Here is a 23,183-nt window from a genome sequence, read left to right as displayed (position 1 = left end):
AACATGAACGCGCCCTGTGTGAGCGAGCGCGCTGACGTCAGACATCCCCCGCTATCGCTGCGCGAGAGCGATGTGTTGGAATGCGTGAGTCTCGCGCACTTCCTTGACCGATTTGAGAGTTTGGAAATAACTTCTCCCGAAACTTGTTTCTGGAACAACATCGCCGAACAACGAGTGATCGTCTCCGGTGAGTACGCGGGCTTGGTTCCGTGGGGTTTTGTGCTCATTAGGGTGTGGTTTTGTGTTGTTTTGTGTCGCGCACGAGCTCAACTAAGTTTGAGTAAGTGGAGTGAAAATGGAGGTTTACATTGAAAGGGAGAGGCGCTGTCCAGGGCTGATTTCAGCACGGAGAGAGATCAGATCAGGACCACGGCTAACACACTCACGCTGAACAATTTAAAAGTGAAAAAATGCATAAAAGTAATGAGAAATTAAACACAAAAACCTCACCATCATCTGCGATCGACTATGTTGAATGCAAAGTGTAACTTTGTCGGGTTGTGCGTGCTGCTGTTGCTGCTGTTGCATGCATGCAGTTTCCGGAAAAGTATTTTTCTTCTTCTTAGTGAAGGTTCGTCATGCAACTTTTGTTGTCAGATTGACTAAAATTGGATTATATACTATTATTCCATCTGAAAAATTACAATCTTTTCAGTCTTACAGTAAATCAGTTCTTCTTTTTTTTGGTGTTTTTTTTTTAGCTTTTGTTTATTCTAAAATCCCCAATATTTCCGCGAAATGCGACTTCATTTGATTGTAGCCATGTTAAACTTCATGTAGTGAGTGATTTTTGATTTGTTATGCCTGTAACATTTCATGTAAGTTGGAGCTCGCGAGCTCTTCGTCTGATTCAGACGGGTCGTGTTTGGAGCTGTCCAACAAGGTCAAAGTTTTTCACTCCTTATTTTGATTGAACACAATCACTGTATCTTTTCACTTAAAGCTCGATTGCGCGTTTTAGCAATAAACGTTTAGTGCTTTGCTGTTTAAATGAGTTGATCTCAGTAAACTTTCATGTAAAGCTGCTTCAGTTCACACATCGTCTATGTTTTTTTTTCTCCTCCGCTGGCTGAAGTTGGTGGTGCTGTTTTAAAATGGCCGAACACACATTTGTGAGCATGCAAAGCTCACAGGGCCTCATCACACACATGCATGACTCTGTTTGCCACTTTGCCATGACCATTATTCTTACAATAGAACTGATTTAAATCAACTAACTGGAGTGTTTTTGTGATTTTTGTTTTTTTCAGCACTCGAAAAACCAATTTAAAACATATTTTGTATGTAGCATTGAGTGTTTTTAAACCTCTCTCTTTCTCTTTGAAACTGAGAGTTAAAGCTGCTCATTACTTTAGTGGACTTCATACAAGAAAGAACAATGTATTGACATACTGGTATAGATTTTGTTGATTTAGGCTTTGTTTTCCTCTTTTTAAATGTGATTGAGAGCATGAAATCAAACAATTTGCTTTTTCATTGATTAATCAATCAAAGAATGGCTCAACTGAGACTCACCTCAGAAAGGTGAAGTCATTGACCCTTATTTAGCTTAAATGAAATCACAGTGTTTGTTTTGTCAAAGTCAGATTACTTGCTCTCAAAAGATTGCAGTTCTCACATCCTTTTCAAACTTCTTTCATTTCACATACACATTTTTTATATAAAATTGAAGATGATAATACAAATATGCAATTTTTACAATTTAAAGGAGTAGTTCACTTTAAAAAAAAAAACTTTTGCTGATAATTTACTCACCCCCATGTCAGCCAAGATGTCCATGTCATTCTTTCTTCTTTCGAAAAGAAATTAAGGCTTTTGATGAAAACATTCCAGGATTTTTCTCCATATAATGGACTTTACAGCCAGGTAACCAAATGGTTCAAGGTCCAAAAGACAATTTCAGTGCAAACTGCAAACTGTTCAAAGGGCTTTAAATGATTTCAGACGATGAATAAAAAAAAAGTTCAAGTTTTGATTCCAAGATTCCAGACGATGAATAAAGGTCTTATCAAGCGAAACGATCGCTCATTTAGAAAAAAAAAAGTTCAAGTTTTATAAGTTCAAATGGTCGCCTTGCTCTGTTCTGTGATGCACGTTCGTGACTCCTATTCGAACTCGTTCATCAAATTGAACAAATCTTTTCCAGAGTCAACTCGTTCATTTCGTTCATTGAATGAACCAAATGACACGAAAAAAGATTTGTTCATTTTTAATAAACGAGTTCGAACGGGAGAGTCACGAACGCGCATCACAGAACAGAGCAAGGCGACCATTTGAGCTTATAAAACTTGAACTTTTTTTTTTCTAAATGAGCGATCGTTTCGCTTGATAAGACCTTTATTCATCGTCTGGAATCATTTAAAGCCCTTTGAACAGTTTGCAGTTTGCACTGAAACTGTCTTTTGGACCTTGAACCGTGTGATTCCCATTGAAGTCTATTATATGGAGAAAAATCCTGGAATGTTTTCATAAAAACCTTAATTTCTTTTTGACCTCGGTGTGAGTAAATTATCAGCAAAAGTTTTTCTTTAAAGTGAACTACTCCTTTAAGTTACTGATAGTATTTTCTGATTTTGTTCTCTAAAATCAGTATTTCTATTTACATTTTAGCTAGTTGAGCATGGCTGCTCAGATGGTGTATTCTGCTACTTCTGGTATCTTCATGCCTGGAGGGATCCCACTACCGGAGGTGGGCCATGACCTTCCTGAGCTGCCTCGGAATGATGTGGCCGCCCCTCAGTTAGTGATGCTTGCTAACGTAGTGGTATCATCAGAGGCGTCTTCCTCAGACTACAATGCAGAAGAGAAACAAATGGTTGAACTCAAGACTGTTGGATGCAACAACTATTCTGACAGTGAGGAAGAGGGTGTTATCAGATACAGCCTTGACAATTCGGAAATGTCCAAAGACACGTACGCTGAGCGGGCCACTCGGGTTGAGGCAGATGTTACAGAAAGAGCGCAGGAGCAAGTTGAAATGGAGCGGGCAGAAGATCTCTCGAACCCGTCCGAAAAGGCCCCATCTGAGTCCTCGCAGGCGGAAAAACGCAAGCATACCCCGATTGTCATCTTCGAATCCAACAAAAAGAAGAAGAAGCCCTTCCTTTGTAAACCTTGCCAGTACCAGGGCGAGAACGAGGAGGACTTTATTCACCATATCCGCATTCACAGTGCCAAGAAAATGAATGTGGTAAATGGTGCGGCTGACTCTGACGACGATCTGGCCAGTGAGACAGGACAATCTCAGACACCGAACCAAGAGAATAGTGAAAGTTTGAGCAACTCCAAAGGTGTGATCCGCTGTGAGCGTTGTGGATACAACACCAACCGTTATGACCATTACATGGCTCACCTTAAACATCATACTAAGGAGGGTGAAGATCAGAGAGTTTTCAAGTGCACCATTTGTGCTTATACCACCATCAGTCAGTACCACTGGAAGAAACATCTGAGGAACCACTTTCCCAGCAAGCTTTTCACTTGCAACCAGTGTTCATATTTTTCTGACCGCAAAAATAACTACATACAGCACATCCGGACCCACACTGGTGCGTCTAAAATCGAACTAAAATAATCTGAGTTCACATTTCAGTGTCTTTTTATATTATCAGAAATGGATGAAAAATCAAACACTTGATTTTATGTGATTATTTTTTTTTAGGTGAGCGTCCCTTCCAGTGCGTATACTGTGAGTACTCCAGTTCCCAAAAAACTCATCTGACCAGACACATGAGAACCCATTCAGGTGAGTCTTTTGAATCATTCTTGTTTTAAAATTGATCTAGGTTGTATATAGTTATATATTTTAGGAATTATAAGCTAGTTTGTTAAATTCCAGTTCACATTTTGATTTAATAACTAAGTTCCAAAACCTTCTGAGCTGCCTTGTTTTAATACGTTTCAATAGATTTAGCCAATAACAGTATTTTAATGGAATGGAAATACATAGCATGCACAAATTTATCAATTAGAAATTAGCTAACGCAATCATTTAATTACACTGATTAATTATAAAAATAAGTATTGTTATTAAAGACATTTTTAATCATTTGACACAATTGGCAATTCATCTTGGATTTGTTTTTCCATTGAACCTGTCACGGTGCATTCTGGGATGCATTCTCTAAAAAGTATTGTGTAGGATTTAAAACTGTGGTTTCCATGCTTGGGAAACATCATGTGAATTAAATCTTAGTCATGGAAATAGTGTATACCTCTGTTAGGGAGTTCTCTGGGTTTTGGGACAAAGCAAATGTGCTGTTAATCAGCTATGACTCAAGGCTTGTGTTTTGATCTTGTCAATGACGTTTCTCTCTTTTGTTGCTCTCCGTGGAGCCAGATGGCTTTGGATAAAATGGTACACGGTTTGTGGTATACAGTTGTGATGTGATGTGTTTGCCCGTCTTTTATCTGTATTCCCTGCATGAGTCTTGCGTCTGTGTTTCTCTCAAAATGTTGAAATAAAAGACTGATTGTTCTGTCTTGACCTTCTCCTTATGGTCTGTCCACAATAGGTGAGAGGCCTTTCAAATGCGACAACTGCAGCTACCTGGCAGCCAACCAGCACGAGGTGACCCGCCATGCCAGACAGGTCCACAATGGACCCAAGCCCCTAAGCTGCCCTTACTGCCAATACAAGACAGCCGACCGCAGCAACTTTAAAAAGCATGTTGAGCTCCATGTCAACCCTCGCCAGTTTCTTTGCCCAGTCTGCAAGTATGCTGCGTCCAAGAAGTGCAACTTACAGTATCACATCAAGTCCAGACACCCGGGATGCAGTGATATCTCGTTGGACGTGTCAAAGGTAAGACTGCGTGTCAAAAGGACTGACATCGACGACGTTTCGCCAAACGAGCTTGCGACAGAACAGGCTGGAGCAAGGGGAAGTGAGGAAAAGCAGTTGGAAGAGTTGGATGACATTGAGTCAGGACCCATCAACCTCTCCATTAAGAAATCTAGTAAACCCACCTCTGCTGTGGAGACTGAGCTGACTGGTAAGACCCCAAAGAAAAACATAGATCTCAATGTGAAAGAAAAATCTGGAAAGCCAAGCCAGCAACCCAACGAGAAAAAGGCCATGGCGAAAAATGAGGGGAAAGAGAAAACCGGTAAGAAGGTTAAAGGAAAGACTTTGGTGAAAGACATTGCCTCAACACAAACAGAGTCCTGCAATAACAAACAAGCTAATAAAAAGGAGTTAAAGAAGGTAGAGAAATCAATCAAATCTGTGGAGAAAGTAATGAAAGGTCGTCCTAAGAAAGAAAAGCCATTAAAGGAGACCGCCAATGAAGTTATTGCAAAACGTCAACCCGTTGTTGAAGAGCAAAGGTTTGGTTTGGACAATGAAAGACTGGAGAAAGACCTTGTAGATAAACAGCAGCAGCACCAGGACAAGGAAGAAAGAGAGGGGCTACAAAAGGAAAACCGATTGCTGAATGATAAAGTGAAGGAGACCGAAGAGAAAGAATGTGCAAAGGATTGCAGGAAATCTCCAACCATGAAGCCATGCAAGAGGCAGACAAAATTGTCAAAGGTCAACAGTGATACCCAGAGTAAAGAGGCAACGAAAGAAGTCAGGACTAAACTGGTCAAAAGAAAAGCAGAGAACATGAATGAACTAGCGACTGATTCTTCAGAAGCAAAGCGGGTCAAGCGCACAAAGAAAGCTACAGCCAAGCCATCAACAAGTTCGGGTGCTCCAGAGAGAAATCACACCATACCTGATGTTCTACAGGCCATGAATGCTGAGGCAAGTACAAACAAACCTGACAGTTGTGTCATTGAACCCGAGAAGACCGATGAAGTCCCTCAGAAGCTAAGCCCTCCAGAAGCCGAAAAAGGGCTCACCACAGAAACACTGAAGGTGCTTAACCAACCAGACGAGCAGACGCCTACCGATGTGACCAATCACAAGGAGACTGCTGCTGTTTCAGAGGAACCCACAGTCTTGTGCGATCCTCCCTCAGAACAACCTAAAGAAACCGAGAATAAGATCTCACGTGAACCAAAAGAAATTCCAGAAGTAGACAGTGGAAGTGAGATGCCGTCACCTACTGACAGCGAGAGCTCTCCAGGTTTCAGCTCATCTCTTGAACTTCCTGGTCCGCCTGGTCACAAATCCACCGATGCAGAGTATGACGAGGGTATCCACAGTAACGATGGGGGAAGTGACATCAGCGATAGTGCCTCTGAAGGAAGCTACGACTCCGGTCTTAACGGACTGGCTGCCGCCAACGAGGGTGGAGAGAAACTTCCAGAGACTCCAACGGAAGAGCTCCCATCTTCAACCAAACTGCTCAGTCACACGTGTATCTTCTGCGACCGTACGTTTTCTTTAGAGATGGACTACCGCCGCCACTTGAACCGCCATTTAGTGAATGTGTACTACTTGGAGGGGGCAGCTCAGGGTGACAAGTGAGGAGTATCTTTTTTGTGTTCAAGGCAGTTTATGAGGTTCTCAGAGACCGAACTGAACAAAGCTTGTTCAAGTTGTAAAAAAAATGAGGTTCCTGTCTGTTCTTGTTGGCTTTACAGCTCAAGACAGACGCCCACATCAATGCTTTCTAGTTTTTAGCTTGCCGTGACATGATGCAACATGAAATGTCAAACTAATATATTTCTTACCACAGTATTCCTGAGATTACAATCTCGAATAAACTTGTGATAGGATTCGATTGTCTTGAGTTCCAAATGAAGTGAATTTGGTCAAAATGGTCATCGTTTTTTTTTTTTTTTGTAAGACTACTCGGACAACAAAAAAAAGGAGGGCTGCCCTGAAATCAAGTAAACTTTGTCCCTCCATCCCTGCAGAGAGCTCAGATTAGCCAGACCCAGGTGGTCCAGCACTGAATAGCCCTGAAGATAATGGGGCTTTCACTGTCTTTGTGCTGCTCCACTCCACTGAAGCGCCTCCATCGCTGGGTAGCAAGAGACGGAGTGTGTGTTTAAAGCTGGCTAATGTCATTGTATTCAACTGTTTCTTTGTTCCCTTTTACAGTTTAGAGAGCACTTGACAACTAACCATAATCTTACCTTTCACATACAAAAACATTTCTGTACACTTCCTAGAGGTCTTTCTTTGATTAGGCTGCTCTGCCTTTTAAGGAAAGTAGTGTAGTTTGAAATGTTTGAATAGTAGGTTATTTTCTGTCTAAGATTTTTACACTTGTGTTTGTAGATTTTTGTCTTTTTTCTGTCAGATTTTCTGGTAACGTCATCCTCAGTCCAAAGATTTTGTTGCTTTTGTCTGTATATAAACTGTACATATTTCTGTTCTTTACTTGCTCTTCAGTGCCTCAGACAATCAATTTGAGCATTTTAATTCATTTCTCGGATATGTAGATCCTATTTACCATCGGAAGAACAAATGTCTTATCTTTTCTCTGTAAAACATTCCCTTCTATATCAAATTAATGATCTGCATCAAAAATGTTTATCCAAAGTTTATCTACGGTAGTCATATGACTTTTGACTGACTTTCTTTAGTTTTTTATGAGTGTGAATGTGTTGTTGCCACAAACCTTTAAATGTGCCACCATATCATTGTCTAAAAAGGAGAAGAAAGAAAGAAAAAAAAAAGAAGAAGAAATTTATAGACAATTGCCTTTAGTGCATTAAGTGCAATATTGAGTTTTTGGATATATTACCAAAGCAAGATGTAGTTGGTAGGGTTTTAGGGGTAAAATCCCGTGTTGCTCCTTCAAAACCATCCACAGGGCCCCTGAAAACTCTTGAACGGTTGGATACTTTATCACTGTAAACATTTTTATTTTTTAAGCACTGCATTTCTTTTTTTAGAATAGCATGTTTCCAATTCACAACTTGGATTGTTGTCATTTACACATCTTTGTAAGTGTTTGACTTTCTTTTCCATTTCCTAGTAATAGCAGTCAAATTATATCAGTTGAAATATTATATAATGTCCCCTCGATTTGGCTTTTTATGAATAATCTGCAAAAACAGTTTACTGTGTGACCTGTATGCTTAGCAGAAGATGTTTCAATAAAATAAAAACTCTTGCCACACTTTTTGTTCATTTGTTTTTTATTTATTTGAAAGACATTTTAAATGGCTGAATATATAAATACATTTCATAAACATTTAGTATAAAAATATGTAGCATACAAGCAATACACTGTTGAATCAGAACAACATTTTGAAAAGCAACTTGCACTTAAATGTTTTTCATTTTTTCCTTCTCACTTTGAGTCTTTCAGCTGCTTTCACAGACAGACCGACGTCAACCAGCGCCTGTGGCTTTCTAGTCTTGTAAGCGGGAGACTTGTTGATTCGCTGTCCTTTACAATTCACAATGTGGGGCAGCAAAGGCGGGGTGCGCAAACAAAGTCCTGCTGCTTCAGGGGCGTGAGTCCTCAAAAACAGCTGATCTCCTTCAGCTGCTGTCACAGCAACCCAGCCTAAGAAACAAACAAACAAAAAAATCGGACTTGAAGGAGCTGTATGCAAGATTGTGGCCAAAACTGGTACTGCAATCACTTTCAAATTAATATAGAGCGGTGTATCCCCTACTGTAACACTACTGACTCCGGGATTGGTAAATCACTTTTTAAATAACAATATCCTGGCCGGACTACTGTTGTCAGTTGTCAGGCCCCATCTCGAGTGAGTGGAGGCGGGGCTAATTTGCATATTCAAAGATTATAAAGAATCAGAATATTTATCCAACACATTGCTTAGTCTGCTTTTCTGCTTGATCATTTTTACCTGCTGATGAGATCTTGATGTCAGTAATTGCGGTGTTGCAGCCCTGCCCCTCGAGTTCAAAGTCTTGAGCGATAAGTGGTGGAAAAGTTTTCATGCGCTCCTCACCACCAGATGGGACCTTTCACAAAATAATGTAGTATCATGTAGAATTAATTTTACTGATAACACAAATACATATAAAGTATATACATACTGCAAGAAGGATATTCCCAGCATGTTTCTGATAGACTGCATCAGCCTTGTCCAAATTGGTGATGTGAATCGGGATGCGTGATGAGGCAACAACTGTTAACCAGCAAGAGCGTTTCCCCTAGAGAGAGTAACGATCATTGAAATTATCTTAGTGTGGTGCAGATGCAGCAAAACATTAAGCATTCCTCCTAAGTCAAACTCTTACCTCCAAATAATCAATGCGTGCCAAAGCCCCCAAAAACAAAACCATACCAGGGTTCATTAGATACGTTCTCGGTGTAATGGCATGTGTAGGAACCACCAGCTTCACTTCTTGATGATTCAACAGGCTGAGCACCTGGAAAGTTACATTTTGATTAAAACCCATTGTGGCACATGATTCATAACGATAGATGTTTTAAAATAAGGGAACATAAATGATTGCAGTTATGAACATAATTATATCACATTATGTGAGTACAGTTTGAATGAAGGGACTCACGTCATGTTCTTTCATGATGCCTGGGGTGTCATAGAACCAGTGTGCATCTTTGATTTCATTGTAGGTGAGCTCTGCGTCTGTGGAGTCCAAGGACTGATTCTGTTTCACACCTTCCTCCACGTCTTCTCCAAAGCTCAGACTGTCAGGATCAAACTCCACAAGGTCTTTCTTGAGTGACTGATTTGTACGAAATGTCCTCCCAATGTGACCTAAAAAAACAATGGAGAAAATGAAGTTGCCTCAAACTTAAAATCTATAACATTATATAATAATACATTATAATAATACATTATATATATATATATATATATATATATATATATACTGGTCCTTCTAAAAAAATTCATTTTTTCCATAATGTAATGATAAAAATTAAACTTTCATATATTTTAGATTCAATGCACACCAACTGAAATATTTCAGGTCTTTTATTGTTTTGATAATTTTGGCATACAGCTCATGAAAACCCAAAATTCCTATCTCAAAAAATTTGCATATTTCATTTGACCAATAAAAGAAGTGGTTTTAAGGACCTGTATATATCTCACATTTTCTTTTCCTTCAGAGCTTAAAACTGGCACTATAATGAGAAAAAGATGATCTATAATCTTTATTATTTTACCTGAACAATTATACATTTAAACATTAAAAGTAAACAAAATAAAATCAATAATTTTAAATGCTACAGTGTATTTAGACATCACAACATCACACTTTATAAAGTACAAGTATGAAAAATTTATATTAATTTTGTGAATTTATTTAACACTTATTTAGTATTTTATAAGTTAAGTGTTTTTAAAGATGAACTTTAACTGAACATTTGATGGCAAAGGTTTTCTAAAAAACAAAAATAGTGGAAATGAGACGAATTAAAGGGGTGGTGAACTGAGAAATAAAATTTTCCTTGAACTTTTGACATCTAAGAGGTCATCATATTATAAGAATATCCTGTAAGTTTCAGACATGAAAACGTCCTTGTTAGTCCAATAAAATCTTTTACAAAATGCCCTATTACTTATTCATTTTGATGTTTTTGAATGCAAAAACCAAGCGAACATCATAAGTTGACCTCAGACAACAATAAAATGAAATTTAAAAGGCCAGTTCATGACCCCTTTAAAAGTCTCTAATATCAGAGAATTTCTAGGTTAACTAAAAAAATAAAATAAACGTGCAAACTTACCAACCAAGTATCCCTGCTTGCTGAATTGTTTGATTCTCTTAAGCTCTTGAGGATTCATGTCCTCCTCAGTCAAAAGAGACTCCTGTTTAAGTCTCTCCGTCCGCCTGAACATCCGGTAGGGGGTCGGGTTGATGATGGGAAACTTCAGCAGATTTAATGTTGTTCCTAGATTTAAAGAGGACAGATAGAAATGTTTTAACAATTTAAATAACTTGGACAGCATGTCACAGCAATGATCATACATTAAGCAGCTAAAACAAGGTCCTAAAAGGGTCAAGTACATTAATTAAAAAGGTCTTCGTTCTCTTTTTTGTGCCTTGAAACATTCTGTTCTTATATACTTGTGAAACAGAATTGCAAACATTGAATTAAACAACATATTAGGGATTTTATGTAATCATAGATATCGTATCTGTCTGTAAAAGCAACCAATTAACTCAAATGCAATATCTCACCAGGCCATGGAGATATAGTAGCTTTATGCATCACATCTGAAGCTCTGGATTTGCAATAATCTGATTCCAGTAGAGTATTAAACAGCGTGGATTTGCCAGCATTGGCCGTGCCGACCAAATACACATCTCCATTGTACTTCCAGGTTGATTGCAGTCTTGATATAAGGTTTTCTATACCATAACCTGTTTTGGCACTGATGAGATGGATGTCCTTGGTATCAATGGTAGAAATGCCCATGCTGGCACAGTATGCCGCCAGCTGACGTTTGATACGTTGCAGGTAATTCTCTGCATCTCCAGGCAGCAAGTCTATTTTATTCCCTAAAATAACAATGTGCTTATTCTTCCCAACAAGCTCTGGAAGGTCTGGGATGATGGAGTCGGGGAGATCCAGAAGATCCACTATCAGCAGCACCAAAGCCTTCTCTGATTTAATTCTCTTGACAATCGCTCTGTACTCCTCTTTGGACATAGTGACGTTCAAAGCCTTCTGGTGGTGATTGATTAAATAGCATCTCTGACATATTGCCTTCTTCAGTTTGTCCTCTTCAACTAACGCTTTGAATTTCTCACTTGGCAGGAAACCTGGGATTTCAGGGTCAGTGCAGTGCATGAGGGCCCCGCAGCCAGAGCAACAGGAATCGCTGACTGCCACCTCCACATCAGGAGAGCCATAGATCTTTTGCTGCTTTTTAACCTTCTTTGATTTGGTACGTAGGTCCAGTGGGAATCCTTCATCGTGGAACTCAATCAATGAGTTGTCCTCCACTTCAGACTTTGCAGAGCCCTTTAAATGCTTCAGTTGCATTTCCAGTCCTTTAATGTGCATGTCTTTGCCAGGCTTTTCATGCACTGGCTTTGTTTCTACATTACTCGTGAGCACATTTGAAAGAAGATGATCTGGCAGTTTATCCTCTTCATTGTCCACTGGTTCATCAAAGTCAGGGAACACAAATTGTTCTTGTTTCTCTGGCTCAACTAATGTGTATAATTCCTGAGGTTGATTTGATGCTGGTCCTCTAGCTTCTTTTTGACTGCTGTAACATCTCAGACCTGAAACCCCACATCTGGATGATCTGCACCTCTGGTTTGTGCCTAAATGGGTTCCACAGTCTTTTGATGTTAAGCTGGAAAATGACCGTGGAAACCGCCACATGCATTCATGTTCCGGTCTTGAAACATGTTTTAAACACGCACGATTGTAGAATTGGAATGTCGACGCTCTTAATAACTTGTACATTATTATATGTTTAAATAACAATCACATCGCTTCAAATACTACAACCTTGAAAACAACGTAACGTTACCCATGTGAGAGAATACCGAGGACTGCGCGTACAATATACGTCACCGGAAAAAAATGGACAAAGAATATTAGGTAAAACATTTTATTTTTATGTAACATAATTAACATTCATATATATGGTTAATAAATATGTTTTTTTTAATCACAGACGTGTAAATGCTTGTGTATAAATAAAATAAAAACACTTGCTCCGGAAGTGACGTATAATTCTGTAGCCGTTTGTGTTGATACCACTCGTAGCGGTGCAGCCGCAGACATAAAGCGCCATACAGTGGGGTGCGCGGATAACCTACATTTAGTTTAACCAGAAGTTAAGTTTTTCACCAGTAAATATCATGTATGATCAAGACGAAGGTATGTTTTGGCGATATACGTGCAATACGCGTTTATTTATAGTTTTATTACAGTGAAATGTGTGGTTAGATACTAGTTTCAAGCGGTAACACAACGACAACGTTATTGGCTAACAGGCTAAGGTTAGCTTTGTCGCAAATGGGCATGTTAAGAAAAACAAACCTAATGTTATAATAAGTCAATTTTTGTATATAGAACAAGTATTTAATGAGTGTCTTTCATTTAGACTAATGTAATAGAGTGAAGGTAATGCATCTGTTAGTAAGCATAATTTGACAGCAACTATGTTGTTTTGCCCTCCGTCTAAGAAAATAACTTTTAAGTTTTGTAATTATTGTAGATATCCAATATGATGAAGATGATGATGAAATCACCCCTGATCTGTGGCAGGAGGCCTGTTGGATTGTTATCAGGTACAGAAAATACCTGTTGAATAGCTGTCATTATTGCTTTTGTGCTACCTTAATTCTATCTATCTATGCAGTATTAAAGTTAATAAGATAAATTTTAAACTTTATTGACATTGTTTTGCATGTTTCTTGTCACTTTTCTCTTTCCAGCTCATATTTTGATGAAAAAGGTTTGGTGCGACAGCAGCTGGATTCATTCGATGAGTTCATCCAGATGTCTGTGCAGAGGATTGTGGAGGATGCTCCACCCATTGACCTGCAGGCTGAGGCCCAGCACACATCTGGAGAGGTGGAGGAACCGGTGAGTGATTTGATTCAATGTCTGATATCAAATATGTGTTTATGAGACTCTCTAAAATGAATTGACTGATTTTGATTTGATTTATTTTCTGCAGCCTCGTTACTTGCTGAAGTTTGAGCAAATCTACCTTTCCAAACCCACTCACTGGGAAAGAGATGGTGCTCCCTCACCTATGATGCCAAACGAAGCCAGACTCCGAAATCTCACGTGAGTTATGTCCTTCAGTGTTTGAGAGCCCTGGAAAACATTTTTTTACTTTTATTTTATTTTTAAAAAAAAATGTTTTTGTTGAGTATCATATTTGATAGATCAGGCTTTTATAGTATGATATAGGAGATTAGGTAGATCATATTTGAGGAGAAAAAAACCCACCAATTTTTTCCCCATAGAAAGAATACAAATCAAGCAAAAACATGCAATCTATTGCTGAAATTTATATTGCCAGAAAGTAAAAATGAAAATTCTGATGGTTTATAAAATTCATCAATAAGATATTTGATCTCATCTACTTTCATAAAGTGTATTTTAGATATCAGTGGTTACTCTATATCTCCTAATTATATGTCTTTGTAAGAAGTTTAATTAGTGATGGTTTGTCATTTTTGTTGTGGGAGGAAAACATACAAAATAATCCAATACAAGGATGACTAGATCTACAAATAAATGCTGATCAAAAGCCTGATATTTCATTTGTTTCTCTTTGATTTTTCACATTTTGATTGATTTCTTTTAATAAAAAAAATGTATGGGTAATCATGTAACGTTTTCACAGTAAAAACATGTACCACAACCTGAAGGGGGGTGTTTTTAGAATTATACTAAAAGCCTATTTACTTACTGATACAGAATGAAAAGTCATACAACAGAAATCATGTAATAGATTTTGTACAACATCAAAGTTTTGTGCATTGAATATGCTATAGTAGTCTTTAATAGAGCTGAATTAGAGCATTCTTAAGTTGTATGTTTTAGTGTGAACTTTAAAAGTCCGACTCCCACAGGTTTTCACGAAAGCAGGCAGTGTATCTGAATGCACGCTGTGACTTGCAGGTATTCCGCCCCTCTGTATGTGGACATCACGAAGACTATCATAAAGGATGGGGAAGAGCAACAGCAGACGCAGCATCAGAAAACATTTATAGGCAAAATTCCAATCATGCTCCGTTCCACGTACTGTCTCCTGAGCGGCCTGACAGATCGTGATCTTTGTGAGTTGAACGAATGTCCACTGGACCCTGGTGGCTACTTCATTATCAATGGTTCAGAGAAGGTTGGTTTTGTTTCAAAAACACAGAATTACATTTTTTTTTCTTGTGCAAATAATTGGTCATTTGCAGTATAACATAAATTGTGTTTTTATTATTTTTTTTAATTAAATGTGTTCTGCCATTTGTCCAGGTCCTGATTGCTCAAGAGAAGATGGCCACTAACACAGTGTATGTGTTTGCTAAGAAAGACTCCAAGTATGCTTACACTGGAGAGTGCAGGTCATGTCTGGAGAACTCCTCCAGACCCACCAGCACCATCTGGGTCAGCATGATGGCCCGTGGAGGACAGGTCAGTATCTCCTGACTGTAAAAGCAAGTATTTCGCTTGCAGATTGAGCCAAGTTGTGTGGTTTTTGGATTGATGAACTATTTTTGCTCTGAATCTTGTGCATCTATTTTCTTATGTTTTTTTCCTATTCTGTCCAGGGAGTTAAGAAAAGTGCCATCGGCCAGAGGATTGTTTCCACTCTGCCGTACATCCGGCAGGAAGTTCCCATCATCATTGTGTTCCGTGCTTTGGGATTTGTGTCTGATAGAGACATCCTTGAACACATCATCTATGACTTTGATGATCCTGAGATGATGGAGATGGTATGTCACCTTAAATATACAAATGAAGCACTCTTTTGATTAGTAGAGTCTTCCCCTTTCCCTTTTTGATTTAATTTGTAAAACTGTACTCTGCTCCCCCCCCCCCCTCCAGGTGAAACCGTCTTTAGACGAGGCTTTTGTGATTCAGGAACAGAATGTGGCTCTGAACTTCATTGGCTCCAGAGGGGCTAAACCTGGTGTCACTAAAGAGAGAAGAATCAAATATGCTAAAGAGGTTTTGCAGAAGGAGGTGTTGCCACATGTTGGTGTATCAGATTTCTGCGAGACCAAGAAAGCTTATTTTCTTGGGTAAAATAACTTTATGAGTTTGTCCTGTTGTCTTACACTTCTACATTTTTGGTCCATAAGATTTTGAAAAACATTGTATAGAAAAAATACAGTATATATATATACTGTATACATATATATATATATATATATATATATATGTATACACTGTATACACACAAATATCTACTTAATTTTTTAATATATTGTGTAATTTTTTTTATTGCTTTCTCTTTATTTAGTTACATGGTTCACAGACTACTGTTGGCTGCTCTGGGCAGACGAGAGCTGGACGACAGAGATCACTATGGCAACAAGAGGCTTGATCTCGCTGGACCTTTGCTTGCGTTTCTGTTCAGAGGGTTAGAATCCAAAAATCTTTTATTGAGCATTCAAAGTGCATTAATAAAATAAATTAAAATTTAAAATCCGTACATCTGTGTTTTTCCCAGAATGTTCAAGAACCTGCTGAAGGAGATCAGGATCTATGCACAGAAGTTTATTGACAGGGGGAAGGACTTTAATCTTGAGCTGGCCATTAAGACTCGCATCATTTCTGACGGACTCAAGTACTCCCTGGCCACAGGCAACTGGGGGGATGTGAAGAAAGCCCATCAGGCCAGAGCCGGAGTATCTCAGGTGATGTGCTTTTTCTGCAGTTTATGTCCGTTTACCTATTTTGCCGTTTGCTCTACTGTGTATGTACAAATGCATACATTTATTAAACAATTTTTTGCTAACAGCTTACACACTATCCTCATTGACTTTTTGTTTATAGGTGTTGAACAGGTTGACTTTCGCCTCCACTCTTTCCCACCTGCGCCGCGTAAACTCGCCTATAGGACGAGACGGCAAGCTGGCCAAACCCAGGCAGCTTCATAACACACTGTGGGGTATGGTGTGCCCTGCGGAGACCCCAGAGGTAGGACCCTTGAACACTAGTATGCATGTGAATGTCAGAGGTTGAAGGTAATTAAGATGGAGTGTAATTGTTTTGTTGCAGGGCCATGCTGTAGGTTTGGTAAAGAATCTAGCTCTCATGGCCTACATCTCTGTGGGATCTCAGCCGTCCCCCATCCTTGAGTTCTTGGAGGAGTGGAGCATGGAGAACCTGGAGGAAATCTCCCCTGCTGCAATTGCAGAGTGGGTGTCATCCTGTTCTATAGGGGGCAGCACCACACCATTGAAATCGACACGCAATGTTATTCTTATATTTCTTTTTAGTAAATCTTGAATTTATACTATTTCATTTGTGTTTGTTCCTTTAGTGCAACTAAGATTTTTGTGAATGGTTGCTGGGTGGGTATTCACAAAGACCCTGAGCAGCTGATGAACACTCTACGGAAGCTGAGGAGGCAGATGGACATCATCGTGTCTGAGGTGTGGCATCTCTTCTCCCTGTTTTTGTTTTTGCACCACTCCTGTTTAACATGAGCATCTAATTGTGGTCTTGTTTTCATCATGGTCCAGGTGTCAATGATCAGAGATATTCGTGAGAGGGAAATCAGGATCTATACAGACGCTGGCAGGATCTGCCGTCCGCTGCTTATTGTGGAAAAACAGAAACTTCTGCTGAAGAGACGACACATCGACCAGCTCAAAGAGAGAGAGTACAACAACTACAGGTGCTTACATATGTGAAGAATATCATCTCAGACTGCTTTCAGATTCTTCCTGTTCTTCTATAACAGAGTATCTGTTTTTCTGTGTAGTTGGCAGGATCTGGTAGCCAGTGGTGTGGTTGAATATATTGACACACTAGAGGAGGAAACTGTAATGTTGGCCATGACCCCAGATGACCTTCAGGAGAAGGGCGTGGCTTATTGCTCCACCTACACGCATTGTGAGATCCACCCGTCCATGATTTTGGGTGTCTGTGCATCCATTATACCTTTCCCTGATCACAACCAGGTACCGCCCCATATAATACATATTTATAATATGCAGTATTATGGATATATTCAAATGTAGAGAATTTTGATATTTCAGTTTATAATTCTCTTATTTGTAACTGAAGAACTTGCATAATATAGTGTCTAAATGATGCACTCTCTCCTGTTTACAGTCTCCCAGAAACACGTACCAGTCTGCTATGGGTAAACAAGCCATGGGAGTTTACATCACCAACTTCCATGTGCGAATGGATACCCTGGCACATGTGCTCTACTACCCCCAGAAACCCTTAGTCACGACTCGTTCTATGGAGTATCTACGTTTCAGAGAGCTGCCGGCAGGTAATCTATTTCTTACATTAAACGGTAGTGCTGCATCCGTGTCTCCACTACCATTCAAAGGTTTGGAGTTAGTACTATTTTTTTGTTGTTGTTAAATTTTTGATGTTAAATTGATCAAAAGTGACCGTAAAGACATTTATAATGTTACAAAAAAAATCCCATTTCAAATAAATGCTCTTTCATTCAAGCAACATTGAAAAAAAGCACAATTGTTTTCAACATTTATTATAAGAAATGTTTCCTTGACCACCAAATCAGCATATTAGAATGATTGTTGAAGGGTCATGTGACACGAGAAATGGCTGTTGCATCACAGAAATATTAAATTGTATTAAAAATGAAAGTTCTTTTCACAATATTACTCTTTTTACTGTATGTTGACCATTTAAATACAGCCTTGGTGAGCATAAGAGACTTAAAAAAACAATGTCACCAACCTCAAACTTTTGAACAGTAGTTTATCAATGATTCAGACCTCATTCAACCTCAAAAACTAATATGTTTGCACATTTTTCTTAATAAAGGTATCAATTCCATTGTGGCTATTGCATCATATACTGGATACAACCAGGAAGATTCTGTCATCATGAACCGTTCGGCTGTGGATCGTGGATTCTTCAGGTATCTGACACTAGAATTTAGCAACTATGCTTACAATTTCTTTTCACAAAATTCAAGTTTTGACTAAACTGTGTGTTATCTCAGGTCTGTGTTCTACCGCTCGTACAAGGAACAGGAATCTAAGAAAGGCTTTGACCAGGAAGAGATCTTTGAGAAACCCACCCGAGAGACCTGTCAAGGTGCAATTCTAGTGCTTTTACTCTTCTCTTCATCTACAGGAAGTGACAATGCAGCATATTTGTAGCTTTCTTTCTTTTTCTACTGCTTGAAGCAACAAAATATATTATATTTGTCTACATTTGTGGTCCAATGAGCTTTCAGTTTGAATATTTGCTGCAAATCTTCAGATTAAAATGGAGATGTGATTGATTGCTTCTGCAAGCTATGTGTTATTAGCATTTCTGTTCCTTTTTTCGCTAAAGGCATGCGACACGCCATCTATGACAAGTTGGATGACGATGGTTTGATTGCTCCCGGTGTGCGTGTGTCTGGTGAGGACGTCATCATTGGTAAAACCGTAACTCTTCCCGAGAATGATGATGAGCTGGATAGCACCAACCGTCGCTACACTAAGAGAGACTGCAGCACGTTCCTGCGCACCAGCGAAACCGGAATCGTTGATCAAGTCATGGTCACGCTAAACCAGGAGGGCTACAAGTTTTGCAAAATCAGAGTATGTAGTGATTTGAATCTTTTTTTTTTACCAATCTTGAAGGAAAATTTCACTTAAACATGAACATTATTTACCCTCAGTATATTCCAAACCCAAATGCTGTTGTTTTTTTTTCTTTCAAAGATCAGCTTTTAGTGCAAATGCTTAAATGTAAATTGTCTTGTGCAGGTCCGTTCAGTTCGTATACCACAAATCGGAGACAAGTTCGCCAGTCGTCACGGTCAGAAGGGTACCTGCGGTATCCAGTACAGACAAGAGGTAAGTGTCCACTACCGTACGATTTTTAAAAAATATTTTTGAAAGTCTTTAATGTTCACCTGGGCTGCATTTATTTGATGAAAAATACAACGAAAACTCTAATACTGTAAAATATATTCCAATTTAAATGAACTGTTTTCTATTTTAATACATTTCAAAATGTATTTATTCCTGTGATGGCAAAGGTGAATTTTCAGCACAGTCCTTCAGAAATCAATCTAATATACTGATTTGATGTTCAAGAAACTTTACTTATTAATGCTTAAACAGATTTTCTCCTTGTATTATAATATTTTTGTGGAAGCTGTTGTACTTTGAAATACATTTTTAAACAAGCATCAGTTTTTGTAATACAAATCTTCTGTAACATAGATGTTTACTGTCATTTTTAATCAATTTAAGGCATCCTTGCTGAATAAAAGTGTTATTAAAAAGTATTACTGACTCAAAACCTGTGTAATAGGAGATGTAATGTTGTAGCACTCATTGTTAATGTGAACGAGACTGAATGTGTATGGTTTGTTTAGACTAGCCTGCAGTTGAAGGTTTGTACACAGGATGTGGCTCTTAAACAGCTCACGACAGCATAGGCTCTTACATTGTAAACAGTCACTATGAAACCCAAACGCAGATGCAGTGTGTGTCTGACCTGAGCTGTGAATTTTCCTCTCTTTAGGACATGCCATTCACATGTGAAGGAATCACCCCAGATATCATCATCAACCCTCACGCCATCCCTTCCAGAATGACAGTCGGCCATTTGATCGAGTGTCTGCAAGGGAAGGTACTTAGGTTTTCTGCTCCTAATCCTGTGTGTCGTGCTTCTCTTTCCAACTCGTTGTCTACATTACTAATAGATGTTTATTCTGGAAACGTGTTCAGAAAAGTGCCCATCTGAATCCATAATGAAAAGGTTTTAATGATATCCGTGTATCATTATGTAAGCGAAAGTTTGATATTTCATTAGTTAAAAGGAATTAGTCAAAGTCAGTTAGAATCATCAAATGTAACGATTTATTGTGTCAGGTAAATTTATCATCAGTTCAAAGATAATCAATACAAAACATCAAATGTTCTGGAATAAAGAGAAGACAAACCCGACATTAGGAAATAGGCTATGTGAAGCTGAGTCCCGTGGACTCCCAACTTCACGGGCTGATCTGAGGTACAGAAAAGTCCCTGATCTTCTAGTTGCATTTCATTATATAACCAGACCTCATTTCATATGTAAACACGAGTTCAAAGTGGAAATTTACCTTGAACACTGTAGAAGTTGTCATACGTTTGCATGCAATTCAACCATCAATTGAATAAGGTGTTTACAAAACCATAATTCGGTTCCATTATACTGAATAAGAACCAATTCTTAATTCACAGCCCTAGTCATTTTTGTGTTAAATATGTAGCAGTTCAGAACACTTTATTTCCTTTTCCGTTCAGGTGTCTGCTAACAAAGGGGAGATTGGTGATGCCACACCATTCAACGATGCTGTGAATGTACAGAAGGTCTCCAACCTGCTGTCAGAATACGGTTACCATCTGAGAGGCAATGAGGTGAAGAGCTCCTACCTGCCAATGTTGCAGTCCACACAAAAATAACATTCAGTCATCATCATGTACTCACACTCATATAGTTCCAAACCTGTTTGACTTTCTCCTGTGAAACATAGAAGATATTTTGATCAATCTGGGCAACCAAACAGTTTCGGTTTCCATTGACTTGATCATCTTATATGTTCCACTGAAGAAAGAAAGTCATCCAGGTTTGTGTGACAAAAATGACTGAATTTCATTTTTGGGTGGACTATTCCCTTGAGAATGCATTAGGTGTGTTGAAACGTGGTTTTAATGGTATTATTTATTATTGCAGGTTTTGTATAATGGCTTCACTGGCCGTAAGCTCACCTCACAGATCTTCATCGGACCCACATACTACCAGCGTCTAAAGCACATGGTGGACGATAAAATCCACTCCAGGGCCCGTGGTCCGGTCCAGATCCTAAACAGACAGCCCATGGAGGGTAGATCACGGTGAGATGACAGCACTATTATGCTAGCAATTTTGTTTAATCAGATCTTAACTCGTTTTCTTTCCTCCAGTGATGGTGGGCTGCGTTTTGGAGAGATGGAACGTGATTGTCAGATCGCTCACGGTGCCGCTCAGTTCCTAAAAGAGAGGCTTTTTGAGGCATCTGACCCGTACCAGGTCCACGTCTGCAACCTGTGCGGCCTCATGGCCATCGCAAACACCCGCACGCACACCTATGAGTGCAGGGGCTGCCGCAACAAGACACAGGTGGGTAATCGCTAATGTCCGGTCTTACTGGGTCAAGTGGTCAATTAAGTTGGTATAAAATTAAATTTCACACTTTATTTAATTGATTTTATTGTGAATGATTTGTCTATCCATAACTCTCTCTGTTGATGTGCTAGACTTCTCCAATCATTAAGTACGCTTAAACCCACCCCTTTCTCACAATATACTACAAGCTTGCATTCAGATCTGCCTCAATCCGATCAACAACCCCGCTCTTGAACCAAGAGCCCGCCCTTCAATTTCTTCTTTTTCGATAATCATTTTCACTCTGTTAATCATCTGTCTCTAGTTCTCTATTTTATCGAGACTTTAAATGGTCAGGGATGGTTTATGGTTCAATTCCCACAAATAGCAATGAGCTTTTACTTTAAATGGTCTAATGAGCATATTATAGAACTCATATTTAAGATGTTAAAGGAAATAGGCTCATAGGCTCATTTTAAAACTCCCCCAGAGTTAAACAGTTGAGTTTTACCGTTTTCGAATCCGATTTTCTGATATTTTGAAGAGCATTAGTAACCAGACAGTTTCTGGTCTCATTGACTTCCATAGTAGGAAAAAATATATACTATGGAAGTCAATGAGACCAGAAACTGTCTGGTTCCTGATATTCTTTTAAATATCAGAAAATCGGCTGAACACATTCGAAAATGGTAAAACTCTGGGGGAGTTGTAAAATGAGCCTATTTCCCAAAAAAGTGGAGTAGGCTATCCCTTTAAAATGAGCTCTTTCGTGACCCCCCTTCCTCCGCTCTGTTCTTTCAGATCTCTCTGGTGAGGATGCCGTACGCCTGTAAGCTCTTATTCCAGGAGCTGATGTCTATGAGCATTGCCCCACGGATGATGACCAGCTAAACGGCCACACCGATGAATAATGGAAAACGGGAACCAGGAGCAAATCATAGTGGAAATGATTTTGAATGGATCCCTACAGCACTTCCTGCGGTAGCTGCTGGTCTTGTGAAACTTTTTATGTTTTTGTTGTTTTTCATATGTTGTTATAGTTCTGAAACTGGTGTTTTGGCTGTTCAACATAGAATAAAAGAAAGCTTTTTTTAAATAATAAAAAACCCCAGATGTGTTCAAGATTTAATTATTTTGTTTTTTGCGCAAACACAAACTCCGTGCCTTTCAAAGTACATCTTTATTCATTGGTGGTATACAAATATCAAAACATACAATCAAATGCATTATATGCTCAGACTTTTAGAGGACAACATTTAATCCTAATGCAGTTTAGGAATCGACAGAATAGTAGGAAGTCTATAGCTGTGATAAATGAGCTGTTAATTCTTAACTTAACCAAAACTTAACTTAATCTAACCTCTGAACTACAATATTTGTGATTTTTTTAGTGAACTTGTCATGTCATAAGCTGAAAAAAAATGTAGTTTTTCTCTGTCGTTTTGATTTACTAGATTTTTTGTTTTAACTTTTTTTGGGCATTTAAAGGCAGATCATATAAGTGAGCTTTACATTTTCATATAATGAAACATTTACCTATGGCCCTCAGTCAAGTTAGAT

The 23,183-nt window shown here is 38.8% G+C and overlaps 3 protein-coding genes across 3 annotated transcripts; 2 read left to right on the top strand and 1 right to left on the bottom strand.

Moving 5' to 3' along the window:
• Positions 1-5: 5 nt before the first annotated feature.
• Positions 6-6,662, top strand: rest (RE1-silencing transcription factor). Its single transcript, XM_039648716.2, has 4 exons — positions 6-187; positions 2,611-3,548; positions 3,662-3,745; positions 4,515-6,662. Exons 2-4 carry the CDS (start codon positions 2,621-2,623, stop codon positions 6,416-6,418), a joined length of 2,916 nt encoding a protein of 971 aa, XP_039504650.2. The 5' UTR covers positions 6-187; positions 2,611-2,620; the 3' UTR covers positions 6,419-6,662.
• A 1,363-nt stretch (positions 6,663-8,025) lies between these two features.
• Positions 8,026-12,385, bottom strand: noa1 (nitric oxide associated 1). The gene is made up of 7 exons (XM_039648717.2): positions 11,039-12,385; positions 10,584-10,748; positions 9,398-9,606; positions 9,122-9,253; positions 8,918-9,034; positions 8,725-8,842; positions 8,026-8,417 (listed from the first exon to the last, which is right to left on the bottom strand). The coding sequence occupies exons 1-7, from the start codon at positions 12,276-12,278 to the stop codon at positions 8,185-8,187; spliced, it is 2,214 nt and encodes a 737-aa protein (XP_039504651.2). The 5' UTR covers positions 12,279-12,385; the 3' UTR covers positions 8,026-8,184.
• A 174-nt stretch (positions 12,386-12,559) lies between these two features.
• Positions 12,560-22,740, top strand: polr2b (RNA polymerase II subunit B). The gene is made up of 25 exons (XM_039649105.2): positions 12,560-12,698; positions 13,039-13,111; positions 13,259-13,409; positions 13,504-13,616; positions 14,460-14,679; positions 14,808-14,966; positions 15,104-15,268; positions 15,381-15,577; positions 15,799-15,918; positions 16,009-16,195; positions 16,335-16,478; positions 16,560-16,699; positions 16,825-16,936; positions 17,027-17,181; positions 17,269-17,467; positions 17,622-17,790; positions 18,315-18,411; positions 18,496-18,590; positions 18,834-19,084; positions 19,253-19,342; positions 20,019-20,126; positions 20,783-20,896; positions 21,213-21,373; positions 21,443-21,638; positions 22,425-22,740. The coding sequence occupies exons 1-25, from the start codon at positions 12,680-12,682 to the stop codon at positions 22,512-22,514; spliced, it is 3,525 nt and encodes a 1,174-aa protein (XP_039505039.1). The 5' UTR covers positions 12,560-12,679; the 3' UTR covers positions 22,515-22,740.
• Positions 22,741-23,183: the final 443 nt, after the last annotated feature.

Source organism: Pimephales promelas, chromosome 9, assembly GCF_988280905.1.
Source record: "Pimephales promelas chromosome 9, fPimPro1.hap1.1, whole genome shotgun sequence".
Classification (NCBI taxonomy): Eukaryota; Metazoa; Chordata; class Actinopteri; order Cypriniformes; family Leuciscidae; genus Pimephales; species Pimephales promelas.
Note: the sequence above shows the minus strand (reverse complement) of the source record. Positions and strands in the feature narration are given on the sequence as shown.